Below are 10,326 nucleotides of genomic sequence, written 5' to 3'. Positions count from 1 at the left end.
TGCATTTTACAAGATGCCGATGCAAGATATTACCACCGCAATAGCTTGCCTTAGAGATAGACGACAAGAAGCCGTCAAGACTTGTTGAAATTACTGTGACATGTGTCTCACATCATTCAACGTAAAAAGCTGTTTAAGGCTGGCAAAGGTCTTTATTGTAGCTTTCATAATGTGTTTTTGAAGGAATGTGGGCATTATAAATAATCATTTTTGTTTGGTACAGGCGCTTCTCTGTGTTATAGTAAACAAGTTCGACATATGTATAGTATTGTTTGAGCTTTGGGTGATAAACTTTCTCCTGGAGCAACAAAATGAATGTCCTTGATCACCCTGTTAGCGGTGTGGCAGTGATCATCGCATGTTGTTTGCTGCTGTTTCAACGATGGTGGCGTAAACCTCATCCCAAGTTTCCACCAGGACCCAGGGGGATTCCATTGTTTGGGGTACTCCCATTTATGGGGACTTTCCCAGCCCGAACAATTAATCAGTTGGCCCAGGAGAAATACGGTCCTGTGATGTCGGTGAGGTTAGGAAGCGAGGACGTTGTAGTTTTGACCAACTGGGAAGTTTTGAACCAGGTGCGTCAATTTCTAAATGCCCAGCCTTATAACAACGGCCGACGCATGTATTAACGATGACATCCGTCCTATAAGACCTACATCATTGTGTTTGTGGCCGGTTAAGGGGGCCCCTTGCACCAGTGACAACTTTTAAAAGTTTTTTACTATTGATGTTATAAATCCTGCAGAATTTTCGTTATTTTTTATCAAACTACAAAAAGCATATTCACAATTAAAAATAAAGGTATTTGTCAAAGCTAGTTTAATGGATCAATTTTACTGGATATAACTGCACAGGTTTTGGTTCGCACCACGTAAGTGTAAACCAAATTTAGCTCCTCTGGCAATTTTGATTTGCTTATCAACGTTTTGACTTCTATATTTCTCTGGTTAAATAAACTGCATTGTGATTTTTTTATGTTTTGTTATTTTCAGGCCCTGGTAAAGAACAGTGCACGATTTTCCGGCAGGCCTTACGTTACGATTTTCAACGCAGTTTCAGGCAACAAAGGCGTGATTTTCAGAGATTACAGCGAGGATTGGAAATCTCAGAAGCATTTTGGTTTAAAGGTTTTGCGAGAGTAAGCACAACGTTTTAAAGTCTAAAGCAGATAATAGCCCTTTGTGTAGTGGTTAAACCGCTACAGCAGGGAGAAAGTTGTTTAAATTGTTAATTCACTATCTAACTTATAATTTTGTTTCAGGTGGGGTTTGGGCAAGAAGCGTATAGAGGATATTGTAAACAGCGAGGGGGATTACTTCCAAGAATGCATTAGAAGCAATATTGGAAAACAAATAGACTTAAAGGTGTGTGCGCGTGCGTGCGTATGTGTGTGTGTCAACGCATATGTGACAAAAACAGTAAACTGATGTATTTTTTAAGAAGACATTGCCTATGTTATTTATCTTTCTTTTTGTACTTTTGTTCTACCTAGAAATATCTCTTTAACGTAACCGGCAATGTCATCTCTCAAATTACCTGGGGTGCTCGTTACGAATACAATGACGTGATTTACAATGGAATATTGGAGGATCTCAAACTTTTGTAAGAAGAAATCATTGTTTGTATAAGTTTGCTAAAGTAACGAGCTGTGATATGTTTTGCCTTGTTAAAATGGCAGAGACAGTTTGCTGAAGGAAATTTCAAACTTTCGTGTTAACTTACTAATACAAAACACTTAACTATCTCCAGTTTGTGAATTTCGGATGAAACAAATATAAACATTAAAGAAAACGACACCTAAAAAAACTATATTTGTTGCAGATTTGGAGACATGGAATATGGTCGAAAGCTGTTCTGGTTATATTACGCACCAGAACTTAGATATTTACCTGGTTTTGAAAGAGCTTATAACCACTTCTTAGAACGACAATACAGTTCTGTAGGTAAGTCCCCACAAGACTGGTTTGATTTGATGTTTGAGTTTTAGAAGTTTAAGTTGAGGCATGTATTGTGTCGAATTACACAGGGAACAAGTCTGACAAAAATAATTTTGTTTAATGTTTAGTTATATATAAGTTTAAACTGAGCATTAAGGCATGTATACTGAAGGAGATAATAGCCTGGGACCGAATAAAATCGTGAAGGAGAATTACTTTAGATTGTGGTCACCAAGCCCAAACGTGCATGCATCAATTAACAACAGCGAAAACGTGTGCATAATTTGCACATGCTGGTTGGTATTTGCTGTATCACTTTTATTTCTTTCTTTTTGCACTAAGAACAAGGTCTGAGCTTTTTTTCTCAAATTTTTCCTTTCACATTAATCTTTTTGTATTAGTAGCTGTTTTTTTACGTTTTATGATTTTATTTTAGAATTCATGGAAAAAAGAGTTGCCGAACACCAGAAGAATTTCAACAGAAACGATATTCGAGATTTTATGGACGCCTTCATCTTCGAACAAAGACATGGAACGGAAATGAACAAAAAATGGTTTACTGTAAGTACTTATTTAACTGATCTTGAAAAAAAAGACTGACATATTTTTCTTTTACATAAGTTATTACTATTTTTTTTAAATCTTGAAATGTTTTCATATTCAGTTTTTGAAAAAAATTATGATGACAATAGTCGATCATAAGTATTTTATCCATATACATCTTAATTAAAAACGGTTACCCGGTTTCGGCACGGTTAAACAAGCCAAGTAATAAAGCTAGAGAATTTCGTAGCAATCGCAACCTAACGTTATATTTCTTCATATATGCTTAAAAGAGAAACTTGTTACAGGATGAGCAACTTGTAATGTATGGAAAGGATTTGTTACTGGCTGGAACTGAAACCTCCAGTACCACCCTGGCGTGGGCGTTTCTTTACCTTCTGCATTATCCAGAGTGTTGTAATCGTATTGAGAGAGAAATTGAGAAAGCATATGGTGAGTGGAGTGCATGTGCAAATGTGCTGGCTTTAGACTTACCATTGAAGGGTTGAAAAACAATCTTTTCGTGGAGATGTTGCATGTCGACAATTGCAAAAGGACGCGCGATTAGTGTAAATGCTGTAGTTAAAATGTTAAAAGGTATATGTTGGATGCAAATTATAGCCCTTTGATGCAAGTTTTTCCCCACTATTAGCACTAAAATATCAATTTTTGTGTGTCCATGAAAGTTGTAAAAATCAAAAGGCATTATTGCAACCACGCTGTATAACATATTGCGTGTTTAAACATGTACGCTACTTTTTCCTTCAAGGTATTAACGGCATTCCTTCATTGTCCAGACGTGACGAAACGCCGTACATCATGGCCTACATACAAGAAATCATGCGTGTCAGAACCCTAGTTACTTTAACTGCTCAACATAAAACAACGGAAGATGGATATTTGAATGAACATTTTATTCCGAAAAACACAACTGTAAGTAAAACAGTTTTATTTACTCCCCTTGAATGTTAATGATTGTTTTGCCATTTACTGTGCACACAACCTAGTAAAACAGTAAAAAACAAAATATGCTTTTATGACAAAAAAAAAATTTTTTTATTTGCAAAAGAGTTTCATACATGATTTGATAATACTTGGTTTGGTTTAGTCTTTGAATCAAATCCCAAAACGCTCCCGTCTTTTAATGCCTATAAGTTTAAATTTTTAACCTGCCGGGCGACGCAGATCATTTGGCTACTTGAATTATTTTCTTTGACTTTACTCTCTAGCGCAGATTAGTGGTAAAGTTTTCATCATTATAACTATAAGTGTGTCTTAACTGTTTTACACTTATAGTTTTCGGTCGTTACAATTTGTGTATGTTTATTTAATTTACATAAAGCACATTTTACATCTGTTTTGGCGTTTTCTGGAGAGTATTTTACTCAGGCAGATTAAAATGGTACAAAACGAAATTTTTCCCTGTATTCCTATGTATATTCTCGCACAAAGGTTGCATATAGTTTTCTTCAAATGAAAATGTTTTTAAATTTGTCAGCTATCGTGATTCGCTAAATTCAGGAGTATTAAAAATTGTTGCGTTTACTTGCAGGTAATTCCTTGTCTGTGGGCTGTTCACATGGACCCGGAGATATGGTCAAACCCCGAACAGTTTGACCCATACAGACATATCGACAGCAATGGCAAGTTTGTTGCATCTGACAAGATTGTTCCATTTTCGATGGGACAAAGATTTTGCCCCGGAGAAGGAGTGGCCAAAGTGGAGATCTATATATTCTTTGTAAAGATCTTGCAGAAATTTGAGTTTCGGGCTTCAAATAATAGGATTCCCTCACTAGAAGGCCTACTCACAACTATTCACGTACCTAGTGAGCTAAATGTAATTTTTGAGGAGCGTCACTAACATTTCATTTCATAACGTTATGATGTCGGTTGTGACAAAAAAAAGTTGAAATGTTACATGTTGTAGGCTACATCCATGCATTTAAACTGTGTAACCAACCATCTAACGCTTGTGTGTGCCAAGTTTGGCTTGTTGTTGTAAAACTTGTTAAATCAAAATTTGATTCAATAAAAATTGTAAATATGTAAATAACGTAAAGGGAGTGTTTAACAGGTATTTCACTGCAATTTGCAGATTATTTTTTGCAACTCAATATCTTGCAACCTTTACCATGAATCCTCAAACCAATGCACCAGTCGAAACCACTCGGGTAAACATGATTAATCTACAGGAGCGAAATTGCACAATAATCAGTCAAAAGCGTTCCTAAAGTTTTATGTAGTAAACCTAAGTCTATTCGTAGAGAATTTTTTTCAAAACATCGGCTTATTAATTAACACTAAGTTGTGCTGAAGAGGCGGAGAGTGGGTATTACGCAAACTAACGTCTTATTAAGTGTAAGACTTAATGTTGCTGAAGTGAATCTAGTTGATCTTAGAAGTGTACTTTTACTAAACGCAAAACTAGAGTTGGACACCAGTTAAAAACTATTTACAGCTGTGCTCTCGATAAAGACGTTTAATGCTTGCCTTTAAGGATCAAAGCCGATGGATGATTTAATCAGTTCTTGGTAAAGGAAGAACCAGGCAGTTCTTGGGAAAAGGAGTATCTGTATCGCCTATTGGAAATAATTAGGGCCTTACTTAATTAAAATCTTTCACAACCTGTTACGCTCATTGGAATTGGAATTATGTTGCAAGATGGATAACTTAGTATACATGTGCATTGCCGGTTGGGTCATATTTATTTAATTGTTACGTCCAAGAGAGTTGCAGATATGAATATAGTTTAACCTATCAGGTTCCTCTAAGGTTGAAGCAATGTCGCTTAATTCACTTACTCAGGAAACACAAGTACAGTAGACGAGACTGCAATTAACCCCAACTCTGTGAACACAGACGGTTATGCTTATCCTTTGGCAGTCTTGGCGACTATTTAATCTAATCTAAACGAATTTTATAACGCGACAGATGAAACGGAATTGGATTGCGACAGACTTAATTGCCCAATTAACACAGGATATTTTTTTCACGGGATTCGAACCCAGGACACTCCCGGGGACGAATGCCGATCAAGCTTTTTATGTCTGTATATGGGTCAGGCGCGCCAGGCCATTCGGCCAAGTTTCATATTTGCCTAATTTTTAACTCTTCATCGACTCTTTAGCACAACTTAGTGGTAATCGAAAAAAAATTCTCCTAGTAAAAGTTAGATTTACTGCAAATAACTTTAGGAACACGTGTGACTGGCCGGTGTAAAATTTAGATGTCACTACCTTAGTTTATTCAAGTTCAAAAGGGTCGCTTTGGGATTTCAAGGTTGCAATTTGCCAAAACTTACATTAAAAATCAAGAGAAACTACCTTCTATATACAATAACACTATAAACACTTTCAGGTTTTTTAATTGTAATGTGTATTCAAAATTCGATTTTACAAGTTTTACAGAAAACTAAAATTGGAACAAACAATTAAATGACAAACAGTATAATGGTTGCGTAGTCCAAATGCTTTAATGTGCAGTAAGACACAACCGGCTTCTTAATATTGTGTAATTAACTTAAATGTTAGTGACGCTCCTCAAAAATTACATTTAGCTCACTAGGCACATGGATAGTGGTAAGTAGGCCATCCAGAGACGGAATGCTTTTATTCGGAGCCCGAAACTTGAATTTCTGCAAGATCTTTACAAAGAATATGTAGATCTCCACTTTGGCCACTCCTTCTCCGGGGCAAAATCTTTGTCCCATCGAGAATGGGACAATCTTGTCAGATGCAACAAACTTTCCATTGTTGTCGATATGTCTGTATGGGTCAAACTTTTCTGGATTTGGCCATATTTCCGGGTCCATGTGAACGCCCCACAAACATGGAATTACCTGCAAGTGAACGCCATGACTTTGTAGAAAATTGGTAGCATATACTTAAACGTATTTAGTTTCAAAGAAACGAAGTGCAATAAGAAAAAATTATGAAAAAAAGTTTATATTGGAACAGATAGTGATAGGTTTTTTGTTGTAGGTTACGTTCTGTACTTCCAGTTTTACCATCTCAATCTTTTTTTGCAATTAGTGAAAGAGTAAAAAAATCTCACAAAAGTCCAAATCATAGGGCAGAAAAATTGGAGCAGAATTTTAAATACCACGATAGAAACTTTACCACTAAACTGCGCTACATTTTAACAAAAATTATGTAAACGTGGCTGAATGGTTTGATGGGGTTATTTGTTCACAGAGTACTGGGTTCGAACCCCGTCTTAAACGCTTGCCATGGCTGCAGGTTTATTTAACCCAAGAATGAACGTAACGGCACAGAAAAAGCAAAACCGTCATTTTATTCTTTCAAACTACAACCCCTAACATTTGGGTGAAGGGAAAAAATCTCTTGCACTTACAGTCGTGTTTTTCGGAATAAAATGTTCATTTAAATATCCGTCGTCAGTTGTTTTATGTTGAGCGGTTAAAGTTACCAGGGTTCTAACTCGCATGGTTTCTTGTATGTAGGCCATGATATATGGCGTTTCGTCTCGTCTGGACAATGTAGGGACGCCGTTAATACCTTGAAGAAAAAAACGGTTAATGAGGTCAATTATACTTTTATACTACGATACTCCCTAAATGTCCACTGCAGCGTATACTTACACCAAACTCTGTAAAACTTGCAACACTTAGAATGTTATAATTGTTTTTTGATGCTAGTTTGTAAAATAAGCTCAGCTCTTGATAAACTGACCAAAGGCCTTTTCAATTTCCTTTTCAATAGGTTCCCAACACTCCGGATAATGCAAAAGGTAAAGAAACGCCCACCCCAGAGTGGTGCTGGAGGTCTCCGTTCCAGCCAGAAACAAATCTTTCGCGTACATTACAAGCTGTTCATCCTATAAGAACAAGTTTTCTTTTTATGGAAATATGACATATTGTTTTGCGAATGGTTAGGCAATTCTCTAGCCCAGTGCAGGTCGGCAACCGCTTGTCCGCGGCCCGGTACCGGTCCGCGAGAAGGTTGTTACCAGGCCGTATAATTTTCCAGGTTAAATGCTTTATACACTTTGCTCATGAATCCCGGGAATAATAAACTAATTTAGACGTTTTCATTGCTGAATATTTGTAGTATTTTAAAGACCGGCCCGGGATAAAATTTTAGTTTCAAAAATGGTCCGTACAAAAAAAGTTGCCGACCCCTGCTCTAGCCTAATAGGTGGGTTTAGTTAACCAAACGGCAACGGCAGCCTATTTAAATTCTGCTGTTAATTGATAGCGATCATGCTCTAAATTAGATAAAATTAGCTCGGTTGTATGTCACATCACATTCGGCTTGACAAAAAACACGACAGTCACGTTAAGTACAATTACATTAAAACTATGTTACTAATTCACATTTTATATTTTTCGAATTACAAACTAGGGCAAAGTATTTAACAGCTACATTGCGATCTGGATTGTGTTTTTAAAATGTCCACTTTTTACATAAATAAGTTCAAATGATTGAAATGTCGCTACAGCTTTTGCACCAAGGTATCATTACTTATATTAAATTTTAGGTATCTTTACATTTTAAATAAAAAAATAAAAGCATTTGGTGCAAATGGGAATTAATCAAAAAGGTATTTTGGTAGTTTTTTGGTTGGAACAGAATATGTCGTTAAAATGGGTAAGTAGTAGCAGAAAGTGTACAGTTTGTCGACCTAAGCTTTCATTAGGGCATCTGGTGACTGTCAGATGAAAAGGTACTGAACATCAGGTGAGATGGCATTGACCACCAGGGTATTGACCGTAGCATTCCGCGGCCACATTAAGGCACATCGGGTCCGTATTATTTCTGATTTCTACTTCAGTTAAATAAGAACTTACAGTAAACCATTTTTTGTTTATTTCCGTTCCATGTCTTTGTTCAAAGATAAAAGCATCCATAAAATCTCGAATATCGTTTCTATTGAAATTCTTCTGGTGTTCGGCGATTTGCTCTCTCATGAACTCTGAAAGCGTCAACATATTTATTGAACGTATGTCACCTTCAAATGTAGAATGAAGTCACAAGTGTCATTAGGGAAAACAATATCATAAAAGTTGTATACATAAAACAGACTCTACTAGTAACTGAAACCTAAAACTGGAATCACCCTTGGTGAATGAAAACTAATGAGTCCTATAGCAATGGACGTAAGATCAGAAAAAAACATTTAGTCGTTCTTAAATTTTAAATGTACATTAAAAAAAATATTTTGCTTTTACAGCATCGTTAATATCTGCAAACAAGCAGAAAGACACCAAACGCAAAGCCCTTCTCCATGCGACTGTCTGGTGAGCTGTGCCAGGTGCAAAATGAAAAAGTTAATGGAAGGGCTGAATAAAATACCACCCACCAGGTACATATTTTGCACACGGGTTTATTTATATGAACACTTTTGGACTGTTTACCAAAAAACAATTCTCCTTCACAAATTAATTTGGACTTAGACTATAATCTCTTGCCGTCTACAATGCCTTGATCATCATTTTCGACGTCTTTACTTTAATATTATCTAACCAAACCAGTTTTGTCAGGCTTGTTCCATATTTATTTCGATCCAATACGCTATAATCTTCTTGGACATGCCTAAAATTAAACTTATGAAACCTAAACATCAAATCAAACCAATCTTGTGCGGGCTTACCTACAGAACTGTATTGTCGTTCTAAGAAGTGGTTATAAGCTCTTTTAAAACCAGGTAAATATCTAAGTTCTGGTGCATAATATACCCAAAACAGCTTTCGACCATACTCCATGTCTCCGAATCTGCAACAAATGTAATTTTTAAATTTTGTTTTTATTTAACTTATTTAGTTCATTTTGGTACACAAACTATACATTCTTTACTTTTTGTTTGTTTACTCTAAATCTTTAGTGCGTGTGTTTTTTAAGGTATTTTAATCGTAATACGATAAGGCTGCCCAACGTTTTTAAAAATCAAAGAGGCAACGTTTTAATTGTATCTGCTCTCTTTGCAATGCAACCCCCAAAAAAATTTCATACACAATTAACAATGAGGTTTAAAAAACAATGATTTTTTTTCTTACAAAAGTTTTAGATCCTCCAATATTCCATTATAAATCACGTCATCATATTCGTAACGAGTACCCCACGTGATTTGAGAGATGATGTTCCCGGTTACGTTGAAAAGATATTTCTGTTTTATAAGATCAATTTTTTTTATTTAATTTGTTACTCTTTTTTTAGGTCGGCACACCTGCTGGAATATGAATTTACCAATTTAGTAAACTTATTTTCAAAATGTATTTGGTGTACATGTATTGCAAAAGTCAATAAATGTATTTTTATAAATTGCATGACGCACGAAATGGAATGTAATTTTCACGCCATAATACATAATGAAAGTTATTTTAGCGGCAGGACACAAACCCACCTTTAAATCCATTGGTTTTCCAACAGTGCTTCTAATGTAGTCTAGAAAGTAATCCCCCTCTGTGTTTACAACATTCTCCATACGTTGTTTGCCCAGTCCCCACCTTCAACGATGTGATTTAAAGTTATAGTTGGTGATTGATTACCTTAACCTTTTTGTTTGTTCACGTGTCAAAATTACAGTACAGAAATAACGTTATGTTGTCTTGCATAACACACCTAAAATTGTAGCAAAATCCCATTACACCAGCGGTTCCCAAACTGGGGTCCGCGGTCTTTTAGGGGTCCGTGAGGCAATTTTGAGGGGACCGCGAAGCGGTTGAAGTAATTCTATAATCTTATTTGGCTTCAGTTTGTGCCTGTAAGTAAGTTTAAATAAAGGTAGAATTGAGAATCGACCGTCTCCTTTGCTAAACAATGGCCTTTATTGAATGGCAACTATCAAAAATGCAATTGTTCGCGCACAAACGTACTGTTTT

The 10,326-nt window shown here is 36.0% G+C and overlaps 2 protein-coding genes across 2 annotated transcripts; one reads left to right on the top strand and one right to left on the bottom strand.

Annotated features, from left to right (window-relative positions):
* Window positions 1–311: 311 nt before the first annotated feature.
* On the top strand, window positions 312–4,347 carry LOC145219834 (cytochrome P450 2H1-like). Its single transcript, XM_080087141.1, has 9 exons — window positions 312–578; window positions 996–1,141; window positions 1,265–1,367; window positions 1,496–1,605; window positions 1,825–1,946; window positions 2,377–2,501; window positions 2,792–2,936; window positions 3,253–3,416; window positions 4,036–4,347. The coding sequence occupies exons 1-9, from the start codon at window positions 312–314 to the stop codon at window positions 4,345–4,347; spliced, it is 1,494 nt and encodes a 497-aa protein (XP_079943267.1).
* A 1,579-nt stretch (window positions 4,348–5,926) lies between these two features.
* LOC145218882 (cytochrome P450 2J5-like) lies at window positions 5,927–9,945 on the bottom strand. The gene is made up of 7 exons (XM_080086281.1): window positions 9,849–9,945; window positions 9,502–9,611; window positions 9,099–9,220; window positions 8,296–8,420; window positions 7,178–7,322; window positions 6,840–7,003; window positions 5,927–6,324 (listed from the first exon to the last, which is right to left on the bottom strand). The coding sequence occupies exons 1-7, from the start codon at window positions 9,927–9,929 to the stop codon at window positions 6,013–6,015; spliced, it is 1,059 nt and encodes a 352-aa protein (XP_079942407.1). The 5' UTR covers window positions 9,930–9,945; the 3' UTR covers window positions 5,927–6,012.
* Between the last annotated feature and the right edge of the window lie 381 nt (window positions 9,946–10,326).

The sequence above is a fragment of the Phallusia mammillata genome, chromosome 3, assembly GCF_965637545.1.
Source record: "Phallusia mammillata chromosome 3, kaPhaMamm4.hap1.1, whole genome shotgun sequence".
In the NCBI taxonomy this organism is placed as follows: Eukaryota; Metazoa; Chordata; class Ascidiacea; order Phlebobranchia; family Ascidiidae; genus Phallusia; species Phallusia mammillata.
This window is presented reverse-complemented; position numbering and strand designations above follow the sequence as displayed.